The sequence below is a fragment of the Heterodontus francisci genome, chromosome 18 (genome assembly GCF_036365525.1).
Source record: "Heterodontus francisci isolate sHetFra1 chromosome 18, sHetFra1.hap1, whole genome shotgun sequence".
Lineage (NCBI taxonomy): Eukaryota > Metazoa > Chordata > Chondrichthyes > Heterodontiformes > Heterodontidae > Heterodontus > Heterodontus francisci.
Genome location: NC_090388.1, coordinates 82,306,114 through 82,321,863, shown reverse-complemented (window position 1 = coordinate 82,321,863; position 15,750 = coordinate 82,306,114). Strand labels below are relative to the sequence as shown.

General features: G+C 43.3%; 1 protein-coding gene across 8 annotated transcripts in view; it reads right to left on the bottom strand.

Annotated features, from left to right (window-relative positions):
- Positions 1–15,750, bottom strand: part of cnot4b (CCR4-NOT transcription complex, subunit 4b) — a 194,130-nt gene that overhangs the window by 52,547 nt on the left and 125,833 nt on the right. For all 8 annotated transcript variants that reach the window (XR_010976900.1, XM_068051066.1, XM_068051068.1 and 5 more), the window contains exon 10: positions 12,984–13,481. Coding sequence is in view for 7 of the 8 variants with exons in the window: in XM_068051066.1 (XP_067907167.1) it covers positions 12,984–13,481 (498 nt within the window). In the remaining variant the exon portion in view is untranslated. The remainder of the gene's footprint in view (positions 1–12,983; positions 13,482–15,750) is intronic.

Sequence of the window (15,750 nt, the reverse complement as noted above, 5' to 3'; positions counted from 1 at the left end):
GAGGTAGAAGTGAGCTGTTCAGAATGGCAGGACTGAAATGGGAAGCTGCAGAGGGAAGATCTCCAGAGGAGAGGAGGTCAGCGACTGTCCTGGAGACGACTGCTTGATGTTTAGTGCCAAGGTCATGGTCCGGGGGAGATACGAAGTGTCTGAGACTTGGTGCTCAGCCTCTGCAGGGTAGAGATCAATATGCTACACAACAGCACCACGTTTGTCAGAAGGTTTGATCACAATGTCGGGATTAGACCGGAGAAGAGTGTCTGACCCATTTCCCATACTTGTGCTCTCAGCCCTTCCTCTCCCTCCCAGAACTGAGACAGAGTTCCCCTTGTCCTCACTTTCCACCCCACCAGCCTTCACATCCAAAGGATCATCCTCTGCCATTTCCGCCACCTCCAGCATGATACCATCAGCAAACACATCTTCCCACTCCTCTTTTCAGCATTCTGAACGAACTGTTCCCTCTGCGACACCCTGGTCCATTCCTCCATCAACCCTAACACTTCGTCCCCTTTCCGTGCAATAGCAGGAGGTGTAACAACTGCCCTTTTACCTCCTCTCTCCTCACCATCCAAGGCCACAAACACTCCCTCCAGATGAAGCAGTGATTTACTTGTACTTCTTTCAATTTAGTATACTGCATTCGCTGCTCACAATGTGGTCTCCTCTACACTGGGGATACCAAATGCAGATTGGGTGACCGCTCTGCAGAACACCTCCGCTCAGTTGCAATCATGACTCTGAACTTCCGCTTGTTTATCATTTTAATTCACCAACCTGCTCTCACGCCCACATTTCTGTCTTTGGCCTTCTGCAGTATTCCAGTGAAGCCCAACCCAAGTTCGAGGAACAGCACCTCATGTTCTGATTAGGCACTCGACAGCCTTCTGGACTCACTGAGTTCAACAACTTCAGAGCATGACTCAGTTTTTGACTGTAACCTTCCTTCGGTTCTGAAGAGTCATATCTGACCAGAAACTTCATCTCTGTTTCTTTCTCCACAAATGCTGCCAGACCTGCTGCATATTTTCAGCACTTTTTTATTTCAGATTTCCAGCATCTGCATAACTTTGCTTTTTACCCAAGTTGCCACTACTCAGCCAGCTTCTAACTCACAGTAATTGCCCCGATTCAGGCAATTGCTTACAGCTGATTGGACTGCTGACTGCTTAACTGCCTTACAGTTCTTAAAGTACTAAGTTAAATTCTAAACGTTAAGACTAAGTCAGTTTGACTTACTCACCAACTTGGAGATTTACATTCTCACTAAGTTCTCAACTTCCAACCCTACATACCAGGTTGTGCAACATACAGCCCAGGGGCCAAGATCCAGCCCGCCAAATGTTTCCATCTGGCCCACGGATGTAAACTGTTCCCGGTGCAGTTCCTCATTCTCACCGTGCAATATACAGTTCACTCAGTTAATGATGCACTCAGTGCCTTAGCTCAGTAGGGCTACAGAGTCCCTTTAAAGCAGTTTGTATTAACTGATTGTCCAGCTGGAAACTTCCTTCTGTGCAGTTTGAAATTATTCAACAAACTTTTTAAAAAATCCTGGTCCAGTAGCAGTTTAATCTACCCGAACTCACACGAGCGAGCTGAGATGAAGCAAGAAGAATAATTTGCGAACTTTGTGATTGTTAGTTGATGCTTCCATAACATGTCTGAGAAAGAACACCAACAAAATGAACCAAAAAAACTGTAGACACCAACACTGTCACAGTGCCACCGAATAACCCAATAGCTACTGCATAATTAGATAAATCACAAGCTTTGTGTGTAAAATTGTACGCAGAAGAAAAATCTGACTTTCTTACATCTGCATCTGGTAAAAAGATCAAGACATTCCTGCATCCACTTTTTCGGGAAGGCAGAAATGGGCAGTGAGCATGCACAAGAGAAGCACACATTTGTGCAGATTACAGCTGTGCATTGATGCATGGGTAGCCCAGCTCTCCATGTGCAGAACACAGAATATGGTCTCGCAGAAAATGCATGTCATCAACACCTCTGAAAAAAAATGACAGCAACAATGTATCAACAAACCTTTCAGACCACACTGACAGGTCGGAGGCAGAAACATTTAATTTACTTAAGTTCGAAACTAGGGTCCGAAAGTTGAACAAAGCAAATTATGTAGGTATGAGGGATAAGTTGGCTAAGGTAGATTGGGAAACTGAATTAAAGATATGATGATAGATGGCAAATGTTTAAATAGTTAATACATAATTCACAATATATATTCCCTTAAATAAAAACCTGATGGGAAAATTGATCCAACCATAAAAGAAGTTAATGATAGTATTAAAGCCAGAGGTTTATAATGTCGCTAAAAAAACTATTTGTGATGGTTTTAAAATTCAGCAAAGGGCGCCCAAGAAATTGATCGAAGAAATAGGATGAGAGTAAACTAGCAAACATAAAAACAGATTATAAAAGATTGTAAAAAGGAAGAGATTAGCAGAAGTAAATTAGGGTCCCTTCGAGGCAGACACAAGAGAAATTATAATAGGGAATAAAGAAATCTACCAAATAGAAGGAACAAGGGAATCAAATGCATGGGAACACCACCACCTGCAAGTTCCCCTCCAAGTCACACACCATCCTGACTTGGAACTATATCACCATTCCTTCACTGTCGCTGAGTCAAAATCCTGGAACACCCTTCCTAACAGCACTGTGGGTGTAGCTACACGACATGGACTGCAGCGGTTCAAGGTGGCAGCTCACCACCACCTTCTCAAGGGCAGTTAGGGATGGGCAATAAATGCTGGCTGAGCCAATAACACCCACATCCCTTGAATGAATTAAAAAAAGACACCTGGGCATCCTTGTACTTGTTAACATGTCGGCAGAGTAAGGAATTAGGAAAGCAAATGGTATGTTAAACTCCAATCCCTTTGTAATAAAGGCTAAGATTAAGGTAGTTTTACAGCAATTGTACAGGGTTTTCGTGAGACCACATCTGGAGTACCGTGCACAGTTTTGGTCTCCTTATCCAAGGACGGATCATACTTGCCTTAGTAGGTTTATTACAGTGATTCCTGGGATGACGGGACTATCCTACAAAGAGAAAGAGTAGATTAGGCCTCTACTTCCGAGAATTTAGAAGAATGAGAGGTGATCCCATTGAAATATATGGTATTCTTAAGATCAACAGGATAGTTGCTGGGAGGATGTTTTCCCCTCACTGAGGAGTCCAGAATGAGAGATCAGAGTCTCAAAATAACGGGTCAGCCATTTAGGACTGAGGTGAGGAGACATTTCTTCACTCAAAGGATTGTGAATCTTGGGAACTCTCTACTCCAGAGAGCTGTAAATGCTCAATTGATGAGTATACTCAAGTGAGAGATTGCTGGATTGCGGATACAAAAGGGAATCAAGGGATATGGAGATAGCATGTGAAGATGTAACTGAGGGAGATCAACCATGATCTGCCTGAATGGCAGAGCAGGCTTGAAGGGATGATTGCCAACTCCTGCTGGTTATGTTCTTCCTACACACCTTGATTCACAGTGCACATGCAAACACGAGGCTCTCTCAGAAATTGTGCAGGCTGGTCCAGAAATAGACTGCCTCACGACAACGCGTGTTAGAAATCTACAATTATCCCAGTGCTGTCAACTGTATTTGGTATAACAGATAGGTTTTCTCCATGAATATAGTAGATAAAAGGGGAGGTGGGGCACAATCTTTGGTCACTAATGGCCTGACTGGAGTATTGAAACTATTCTATTACATCAGTAACATCTTACATGATTCGTCCAGACAGATTAGAGAACTAACTGTCCAGAAATATCTTGATCTGGACGAGTTTAATAATGCAGGCTTGTCATCAGGCTTATTCGGCATATCAGGACTGGTACGCTATGGGAAAAACTGCACTCTATCTAATACACTTTAATATTATACCAATACATTTTTTGCATGATACCCTTGACTCAAACGGATTGCACTACGAGTGACATATGTTTCTGGTGTTCGACAGCTGAAAAGTTCGCTCTGAACACATCCCAATTTAGGATAAATTGTACTGCTGTCTGTTTGCACACAATTAATATCCTATCCTGGAACCCACGTGATATACTCTACCTGAATAAAACAACATCTGTCACAGTTGTCCTTTCCAGATACAAGAAAAGCCTTTCTGCTTCGAGTGTCTACCTTGGAGTAGAAGATCTGCCAATAATCTCACACGTGCATCTCAAACTTAACTGTCACTGGCTCTGCTCAGCCAGTTCCAAAAGTCTGCAGTTGAACAGGCACAAGCACGCGACTCCTGTGCTGAATTGCCCAAGTGCCCCGCAGTTCAACATCAATTTAACTTGTTTCTCTCAGTTCGCCAGAGACGCTGGGCAAAAGATATCTTAAATTCTTGTACACTTCGGCATTACACACAGAAAGTGAACAGGACTCTGTTGAAGGCAAGGCATTCAAAGTCAAAATCCCATCCACGCCACATTTTAAAAAAAATAACCTAAATTGGTTCAAAAGTAGTTTTGTGAACACACCTGTACCATTTTCTGAATGAGCCCAATCCTAGCTGAAAATCTTGGAGGGAGACGTGGAAGATACTGCGAGAAAAAGTATACAATCTCTATATAAAACACACTGCAAAATAAGCAATGCCTGTGAAATTACCAAGAAATCTAGTAGGTAAGGCATCATACCAAGTTACACAATGGATCAGGTCGCAGCTTCAACTCCCAGACTGTGCTAAGCTCCATGGTCTCTAAGGCTCAATAATTGGCCTCAGCACCCTCGCCAAGGGAGGGTATGTGGAAATTGGCTTGGGTTCCTGTTAGTGAGCACTACCCGATGAAAGCTGCTGGAAAATGCACTCATGCACTATTTGACACAGCGAGCGGTTAAGGTCTGGAATGCACTGCCAGAGAGTGTGGTGGAGGCAGGTTCAACTGAAGCATTCAAAAAGGAATTAGACTGTTTTACGAGAAGGAAGAATGTGCAGGGTTCCGGAAGGCGGCAGGGGAAATGGGACTGAGTGAATTGCTCTTTCGGAGAGCCGGTTGGACACGATAGGCTGAATGGCCTCCTTCTGCACTGTAACAATTCTGTGATTCTGAGAGCTGCAATACACTATGCGACTGTATCTGTCCATTTGTTTTTGAAGAGAGAAAATTAACACGATTCCGGTAGATGTTCCTCTCCTCTCCCTCAAGTTCAGCTGCTGTTGACTGTGTGCAGGAACTGCAACAATTAACAAGTCTTTCAAAGGTTTTGCATTGGGTACCTATTACAATCAAGCTTATCACAGGCCACCAGCAGCTCAGAGCCATTCATAGCAGTTCACATTATTTTAGCAAACATACCTCAAGTGACCAAATACCTTTGGTACCCTTCTCATTCTTCCATTTGCTCCACATATTAACAAGGGACATTTTACTCAACACCAGGGTGAGGTGAAGACGACAACTTGGTGAACCATTACTTCTTCCATTATTGGGGCACTGGAAATGTGACTCTATTGAGAAGTTATCATGATGGTCCCATGGTTGGAAAGAGAACAGAACGCTTGATCAATACAAAACTGTAGGAGGAAGGAAGTGACTGATTTGAAGCTTCACTGTGCTGTATATTGCATCAAACTGTACCATTGCTATCTTGTCTCAATGCTGTCCATTGTATTAAACTGCACCATCACAACGTTGACATCATGCTGTATATTGCAATCTGCACCATCGATCATGTGTTAGCTCGATCACAGAATGGCACTTCTTTTTAAACCAAATGCAAGTTTCCAAACACTTAACCATGAGGATGTTGCTCCTTCCATTATGAAGATTAAAATGTGTTACACTGCATCAATTCTGAGCAACCAGGAAGATTTAATACAATATAGGTATTTAGGTTTGCAACATACAACAAATTAGCACTTCACTGGGGTACTGAGAAGAACACAAACCATATCACAGACTGATGGATAACTATCGAGCGAATATCAAGCTGCAACTTCACCCTGTCCCCTTATTCCTTTGTGTAAGAGATCTGGCAAATGGTTTTTGACAAGAAGCAACTCCAAGTGTATGCAAAATTTAAAAGTACAAATCTGGAACCTAAGTGAAAAATGCTGGGAATACACAGGTCTATTGTCACCCATGAAGAAACAAGTCAGATTAGTGTCTTTAATGTTATTCTTCAGCAGGATTCAAAGCGCCGACGAAGGGTCCACACCCAAAACATTAACCTGTCTTTCTCCTTCACAGACAAATTGGCAATTTCTTCCCCACCATTTTCCTCTCTGGTTGCAGTTTCAATTGTTTTAAAAAAGGTATCTGGACTGAGCTTTAATTATTTCTGACGCCCTCCAAACAACTGTTTTCTGTTTCTTTTCTTGTCCACTGGCCTGTAAGATGCTTAGACATCTTTCTGTATGAGTGTAACAGGAATGAAAGCTTTTTGTTGTAAAGAGGAACAACAAACACTGACTTTTTGTTTTGATTTGAAAAATAACTCTTAATTGCGCAAGATGTCGTGGCACTAGTCAAAAAAGAACTATTTATTAAGCTAGCATCAAAAATGTGCCTGTTTTCATAGAATCATAAAATGAGACAGCACAGGAGGCTAATCAGCCCATCGTGCTCATGCCTACTCTTTGAAACAGCCATCCAATTAATCCCACTCGACAACTCTTTTCCCAAAGCCTTGTCAATTTGTTCCTTTCAAGTATTTAGCCAATTCACTTTTGAAAGCTATACTGAACCTATTTTCACTACCCTTTTCGGCAGCACATTCCAGATAACACTCAGTAATTTTCCTTCATGTAGCCTGTTTCTTTTGCCAATTAGCTTAAATCTGCACCCTCTGGTCACAAACCATTATGCCACTGGGAATAGTGTTGCCTTATAGCAACTCTGAGCACCTTGATCAAGTTGCTTTGAAACCTCCACTCGAAAGAGAACAATGCCAGTTTCTCTAGTCTCTCCACATGACTGAAGTCCTGCATCTCTGGTATGTCTATTCTGAACCTTCAAAGCCCAAACATTATTCAATGTTCTGAATTGGCCTTAATACTCCAGCTGAGATCTAACCAGTGTTTCATAAAGGTTTAGCATAATTTCCTTGCTTTTGTACTCTTATGTCTCTATTAATAGAGCCAATGATCTTTTTTAAAAAAAAGGCTTCTCAACTTGAAGCATGTGGAGGCTTTGGAGAGGGTACAGAAGAGGTTTACCAGGATGTTTCCTGGTCTGGACGGTATTAGCTATGAGGAGAGGTTGGATAAATTCAGATTGTTTTCACTGGAACGACGGAGGTGGAGGGGCGACATGATAGAGGTTTACAAAGTTATGAGTGGCATGGACAGAGTGGATAGTCAGAAGCTTTTTCCCAGCGTGGAAGAGTCAGTTACTAGGGGACATAGGTTTCAGGTGCGAGGGGCAAAGTTTAGAGGGGATGTGCGAGGCAAGTTTTTTTTTACACAGAGGGTGGTGAGTGCCTGGAACTTGCTGCCGGGGGAGGTGGTGGAAGCAGGTATGATAGTGAAGTTTAAGAGGCATCTTGACAAATACATGAATAGGATGGGACTAGAGGGATACGAACCCCAGAAGTGCAGAAGTTTTAGACAGGTCTAGTTTAGACAGGCATCAAGATCGTTGCAGTCTTGGAGGGCCGAATGGCCTGTTCCTGTGCTGTTCTTTGTTCTTTATTCTTTGCCCTGCCACCTTCAAAGACTTGTGTATGTACATTCCCAGATGTCTCTGTCCTTGCACCCCTTGAAAACTGTACAATTTTGTTCATACTACTTCTCCTCATACTTCCTACCAAAACAAGACTTCACTGCATTATATTTCATCTGACATGTGTCGTCAGTCTGTCGATGTCCTCCAGAAATCTGTTGCTTGCCTCCTCAATGTTTTTACATTCGAGTTTTACATCATCTGCAAACATTGAAATTATGCTCTGTATACTCAAGTCCAGGTCATTAAGAGAAGTGGTTCAAAATACCAAAACCTGGGGAACACCAGTACAGACCTCCCTCCAGTCTGAAAAACTGTTCATCACGACTCCCAGCTTTTTGTTCCACACAGCCATTGCCCCTTTAATCCCATAGGCTCCAATTTAGCCAATAAGTTTATCAGCCAGGTTCACCCTATTCCAAAAATGATGCAACTGACCCACACAACTACAGAATTTGCATTGATATAGCACCTTCAAGAGAAAAAAGTGTCCTAAGGGGCATCAAAAAGGCTTACAGGAATTGGACCATGAGCCAAAGATTAGGAAGCAATGATCAAAATTCTGGTTGAAGAAGTGAGTTTTGAGGAGGGGTTTAGGCAGGGAATTTCAGAGCACGGGGCTTAGGTGCCTGAAGGCATGGCTGCCAATGGTGGGGTGAAGGGTAGGGAGATATACAAGACAAAGGAATGGAATGTACAGGGAGGAGTTGGGGTGAGATGCAGGAGCTGGAGAGCAGTGTACAGAGATAATGAAAGATGATGCTACAGAAGTAATTTGAGCACCAGAGTAGAATTTTAACTTTACGGTTTCAAGGGGCCAGGTGTCAACGTAACACAGTGAAGACATGGGTGATGAGCAAGCAAGGCTAGGTGTGTATGACCATACACACCAGTAAGGTGGTAGGTTTGATCTCTGGTCTGTGCTGAGGTAGACGCTCTCAGCCGAGGCAGCAGCTGAGCTCTACAACTGGTCACAAAGGAAACGGGTGGGGGCTGGAGCTGAGCGTGACAGAACTAACTAGAAACTGAATTGGACCAGCCATTTAAGTACTGCGGCTACAACAGCAGGTCAGAGGCTGGGAATTCTGTGGCAAGTAACTCATCTCCTTGCTCCCTCAAGCCTACCCACCATCTGCAAGGCACATGTCAGGAGTGTGATGGAAGACTCTCCACTTGCCCAGATGGGTGTAGCTCCAAAAACACTCAAGAAGCTCGACACCATCCACTACACAGCAGCCCACTTGATCGGCACCCTGTCAACCACCTTCACTGTTCACTCCTCCACCACCTACACACAGTAGCAGCGTACCAACTACAAGATGCACTGCAGTGACTCAACAAAGCTCCTTTGACAGCACCTTCCAAACCTGCAACCTCTACCACCCAGAAGGACAAGGACAACAGATGCATGGGAACACCGCCACCGGCAAGCTCCCCTCCAAGTCACACACCATCCTGACTGGGAACTTCACCGTTCCTTCATTGTCGCTGGGTCAAAATCCTGGAACTCCCTTCCTAACAGCACTGTGGGTGTACCTACACCACATGGATGGCAGCAGTGCAAGACAGCTGCTCACCACCATCTTCTCAAGGGCAATAAATGCTGGCCAAGCCAGCCGACTCTCATCCCGTCAAAGAAAATAAAAAAAAACTACAGCTGGTAGGAGGGTCAGCGAGAGTGGAAGAGCTGAGAAAACAGGCAGGGTTCCCAATAACTACCAAATGCCCTCTGCTGGAATGTCTTTGTGCCCATGTACACATTGGGGGAAGATAGGCTTTAACTCAGCTGCGATACCTCCATGCTCACCAGTGATTAACACCCAGTTTGACGATGTATTGAAGGAGCCAGGCATACATGGAGTGTCACTGCAATCTTGAGTATCAGGAGACCAAGCGTGTAAATGGTATTTTAAAAAAAAGAGACTTCTAATTAAAACCTTTTGTCCATTAATATATAAACATTAAAGAGTTTAGAAATTGTCTACATATTTGCAGATGAATTCCTTGCCATAATTTTGCTTTGCAAGATTCAAAAATCATCAGACAATAATGCTGATCACTGTGTACACTGTGGCCATTTGTACATAATTCGAAGAAGGTTGTGAAAAGCAGGTAGAGTTGAGAGAGGTGACATGGTGACACTAACTTGAGTGAGGAGTCAGCTCAGATTGCAAAAATGTAGAGACATGCACGGAATTTTAAATTATAGCTATAGAAATAGAGCTTTGGTGGATCAGTACAACAGACAATGGACCAAGACTGTACACTGTTTCTTAAAAGAAATTAAAAAGCTCAAAGGGCTGCAAGCTGCAAAATTCTGAATGGCAGATAAGCTTCCCAAGAAGTGCAAGCTGTCACATAGCCTCAGAAAAATGACAGTTCAAAACACACCAACAGATGTGTTAGAGTACACTGGGACAGCTGGGAAAGAGGAAATCATGCACAAAAGACAAATACTGCTGACAGCATCCCAGTGATAGCTGGATGCTTTCTGTTCACTGAGGGTACCAAAGAACTGATGGCTCTTTTGGAGTGTCACAAACTGACCTGGGGATTGTGAACAAGTCAAACTAATGATACTTGAGTGATTTTAGTGCAGCAATTTCTGTTGTAGATTCAGATGGGAATGCTCCATTCCCTACCACAGAAAACTTGAAATGGGAGGTGATCAGTGCTTGTCTGGTTTTCTCATTAGACAACAGCAATACAAGCTGTGCCAAATAGCTAACTCGAAAGACTATAAATCTCAGCCTGCATAGCAGTGAGACACTATGGTTAGCCTCAGCAGTCCTGAATTATGTACAAAAATACAACCAACCATGCTTCCCACCCCAATTGCTATCCAGTGACTCTTGATGAGCATCGCATGTAAATGCCAGGAAGCAGCAAGACGGAGTTTGGTGGCGATATCTATAGGTTCAAGGATCCCACAAGCGCTCACTGTCCAAACTCATATTAAGAACTGACATCTGGGATGGAGGGTTACCAGCACATACGAAACCGGTGACCCAGCAAGAGTCAGCACTTTCACGGCAGGACAGGAGAACACAGGGCAAACAAACATTAATGTTCCAACATAAGTAATACCAGAGAGTACCACTTGAACCTTGCCAGCAAAGAGTAAACCCTTTGGGGTGGGGGAAATGATAGTGGAAAGGAGGAGGAAGAAAAATGGACATAAATGACTACATTCCATAACGGGTTGAGAATCTCACTGTAGACTTTTCTGTTCCTACAGGGTTAATGTTAATAAAAGCAGGATCCATGGTCAGTAGAGCAACTGACAGGGTTTCAATCTTCAACATTGTGCTAATTATTTTCCAGAAAGAAATCCTCCACTTCCACATTCTCAACTTCCCAAATCAAACTGCCACATTTTTGTGCTTATGAAGAAATCAACATCGGCAGTTACACGTCAATGCACCATTCAACTCTGAATTGGCAGCACCCCCTTGTGGAATGCCACCTGCACCAGTTTGATGAAATGCTGCTGCAAATACCCAAAATGGTTTGTGGTAGCCAATTTTTTGTGAGGACTCTCCTGATCAGCTGCTGTAATTTCTGTGTACACATCAGGGTTACGACTGAGGTCACGCGGATCATTGGGAGAAACCCCCAACCCCTCCGCAAGGAAATGCAAAAAATAGATGACTCAGAAATTTCTGATACGAAACGCTGAACAGAAAGGACAGCACGAAGGCACAGACACTCCTTATAACACAAGGGGGAAAAAAAAAACAGGAGCTAGGATGATTATATGTGACCGAATTAGATACTTAAATTCCAAAGTGTCCTATCAGCAGTTTAGTTTCCTTCACTCCTACAAAAACACAGACAGCAATGTAAAACAACAGTGTGGTTGATCACAACAGCTTTCTTCAAGTCCATGAGAAACAGCGCTCTATTTTTAGTTCCTCCAAAAGTTGAAGGGGGCAGAAGTGCCCCGCTTGGAGAAAGTCTCTATTCATTGACCCAACCTGCACAGGATGCTGGCAATACTTCTGTATCTTCAATATCTCCACTCGGTACCAAATAACTGAGTTTACCTTGGTTAGATGCACAACACTTAACATTACAACAGTGTGCCACTGTGCAGCATTCATTGGAGAAAGAGCCAAATTACTCTGGCACAACACAATTTGCTTCTGGTTTTTTCAAAATTGAGCCTTCGCACATCAGAGCTGGTATCACGCATTCCAGCAACAATACAATAGAAAAGTTCGAGTAGGCTATCAAATATACTTAATATGTGTCAGCACATCTACACAACCCATAATAGAAACCTACAAAATTCTAACAGGACTTGACAGACAAGATGCAGGAAGGATGTTCCCGATGGCAGGGGAGTCCAGGAGGATGGGTCACAGTCTAAGGATAAGGGTAAAGCCATTTAAGACTGAGATGAGGAGGGATTTCTTCACCCAGAGGGTGATGAACCTGTGGAATTTTCTATCACGGAAAGCAGCCGAGGCCAAATCATTAAGTATATTCAAGAAAGAGTTAGATATAGTTCTTAGGGCTAAAAGGATCAAGGGATAGGGGGAGAAAGCAGGAACAGGATACATAGTTTGGATGATCAGCCATGATCGTACTGAATGGCGGTGCAGGCTCGAAGGGCTGAAATGCCTACTCCTGCTCCTATTTTTCTATAATCAAACATCAACATGCACAGAGAGAAATCTCAACAACAAATTTGCAGAGACTAGCACAACAGTTCTTCGGTGAAGGAGGAGGGAGAAAAGGAAACGTGGGTTTCAGCTGACAACTCCATGCTGAGGCACAGTTCCACTGAGCCCAACAGCCCTTCAAGTATCTCAGTTAACCATTCTTCACTGGTGAGCAGACACAGAGGGTGTCATTGGGGGCACCAAAGACTAGCCTGATCCTCTCCTCACTCAGTAGCAATCAGGAATGGGCTTTCCCCTCTTTGTAGCCCTGGGGTAGGGAAGTGATGGTAATATATTTACTGCCAACTCTAAGCTTAGTGTAGGCTGGAAATCCAGGTTTGGAACCTCTCTGTATGGCTCAGTTGTTCACTGCTATTGGGGCAGCCTTGAATGCTGACAGAATGTGGAACTTTATAATTGAAGATGATCTAAGAAAAAAGTCACATACCCAAACATCACACCTTGATTAGGATTTGCAACATCCATCTTAAGGGTTACGTTCCTAATAATGCCCCTGTATACCCAAGTCCAGTAGAAAGTGGTTTTATACATTCATTTGTAAAAACAAAGATTCAGCAAATTGGTAAACTGCTAGAATTATCCACCAGTTGCCACCTACCTGATATAGGAATTCCACCAAGTCCTGTGCTGTGAGGTGGTATATTTAAGTCCAAGAAATTACTGTTCGAGGTGGGTGTTGCTGTGTGGTTCAAGTGCATCATGCTATTGTGAGGGTAGGCCATCCATGGGTACCGCGTCTGACCCGGAAAACTGAACGAGTTGTAGACTGCTCTGTGCTGAAAAGCTGGGAACCGCCGCGGTAATATGGAGTTGGGGAAAGAGTTGCCTATGGAGTTGGCTGTTGTGGCAGGAGCAGGGGTCAAGAAGCCACCAATGCCTTTGTTTGCAGTTTGTGGAGGGGTCTGTAGTGAGGTGGGGGAAGTGAGGCCCGTGTTGGAAGGCTGGTCCTGGACTGACAGTTCTTTCTCTATCAGGTCTGCTAAGGCTTTCCTGGTGATGTCGAACGGGTCGAAACCCAGGTCATCCTCTTGCTGTTTGGAGGAGCCAAACCCAAAAGCCGCTTGCCAATCTGTTGATGAGGATACTGGGATTGTTTCTGAAATTTATTGAAGGAAATAAAAAAAGAAATGAGTAAAAGTTTCTGCAAGTACATTTATATAACCAAGTCAAACACACTCCATTGTGTGTTAAGAGTGCCATCAACTCTCAGCCCATTCCATTCCAACATCAAAATGAGTGATCAGAGAAAGTCCCAGTGGGAACTTAACGAGAAAAGAAGTGCTCTTTTAGCAGGTTCTTCAATAAAGATATGAGTGCTTTGACTACACTATTGCTTTCCTCCTGTGTGTAAACACAAAAGGGTGGGGTCAAAACATACAATGCTTCTTATTGAAACTAGTGGGGTGTTTTAAGCTCCTTTTCTTCCCCTTCCTTCTCCTGATGCGCACAATGGCCCAAAACCTCATGCAAGCCCAAATCTAATGCCCACAGTGGCTTCAAGAGTAGGGGGAGGAGGCAGTCAGCAAGCAAAGAGTGGGGGAAGGAGGCGGTAAGCAAGCAAAGAGTGGGGGAAGGAGGCGGTAAGCAAGCAAAGAGTGGACAGGAGGCGAGGAAGGAATGGCTGAGCTCGGGGAGGGATAAATACGTTTAAATTGATGACTCCACGCTAGGGGAAAGTTCCACTCAAGTTTAAACAGAGAATTTGAACCTTGCAGGAGGAAACCATTGATTCCCTCTTTCATGCAAGTTTTCAGGGAAGGATGATATACAAGAGGACTGCTGTGCTGGAGAACATTTCAAATGTTGGAACTTAGATAAACACATTTATGATGGAGTCATAGTCGTATGCAAAGTTTTCATATTGAAAACTAATTGCCACACAGAACAGGCAGCTAGCTCCAACTGTCACACGAACACAGCAGTGTGCCAAACTTGACACAGGGACTGAACACACCACGGTAACTACATTTTTGCCAGTCTTTTAACTTAGATTCTGTACTACTGGAAGCTGCATGCAAGAAGTCAACGCCAAAGTCAGACAAACCATCATGTCAGCAGACAGCCATCAGGTCAGAGCTGACAAGCCTGGGAGAGGATTTCACAAGGTGTGGTTTGAGGTTACATACACAGTAATTGAAGTGATAACTGTTTCATCACCAGAGGCCTATAAATTGACTAAAAAAGTCTTTTGCAAAGACTGGCTATTAATTCACACTGTTGCAAGGCAATTTGTTTTCATTAGATCATGAGTGTTACATCACCTGCTGCCTGTTTTCAGGATCTGCAGGGAGTGCTCACAAGCCATCTGGTCACAGTGTAAAAGGATAGAGGTCAGTCCAGAGTATTGACTTTGACTGAAAGCTGTTGAGACCTTTTGAGAAGAGGGCAGAGTCACTGCTTGGAGTCTCCCTGAGGCTTACAGGTAAGCTGGGGCAACAAAGATACTTGCATGGGATTATAATGGCTAGTTCACAGCCACTTTTGAAAGGGCAGTTAATGTACGATAACTTTGTTGGCATTGATAGTGTTTTGAAAGCCAATGCCAGTTTAGCCAAGCAGTGTGGTACACTGTGCCAAAAACAAACACAAATGAGTTTAGCAACCAAAAAAAGCCAATATCCTCATTTATAGGTGAAGTGTAGGTAAATATCTGTGCTAAATTATGTACAGTCCATCCAGTTTACATAAATGAACCTGACTGGCTCCAAGCCTATGTTGTGGCTTATTATGAGTGTTTAACCAGTCCACTACTAGTTTTCTACATTGCAACAGTGACTATGCTTCAAAAGTACTTGTTGATTGCAAAGTGCTTTGGGACGTGAAAGACACCATATAAATACAATTTCTCTCTCGCCACTTGGAAATGGTTTATGTGGTGGCATGTGATGCATTCTCGCAGAAGTACAGAGCAAGGGTATGGTAATAATCTGAATTTTGCTATAGTTTACCTAAACATTGGCAGAAAAGGATGTTCTCCAGGTAGAAGGGATTGTCAGGTGTATGTACCAGACAGCTGGAGATGAACAAGAGAAAGTATCTCGTGAACAAATCCAAAAATGTGACAAACATATTGTTTCGAAAAAATTAAGATCACAATCGTTCACCCGTTCACTGACAAAATTTATTCAGCTTGTGCAAGCAGCCTCCCCATCAATTTACTGTGAACAGAAATTCGACCTGTTCTGAAATGAGCAGAAGGATGGTTCAAGTGCTAAAGGAGTTCACTTTTTAAAATGGATCCAAAATTAGCCAGGTGGAACAACTCACTTGAGAGACAAAGAAGTGAAGTATACAGAGCAAGAGGCTTTAATTCAGCACTAATTAGAAGCCTGTGAGAACTCAGAATGGCAGGTAAGAGAAATGGA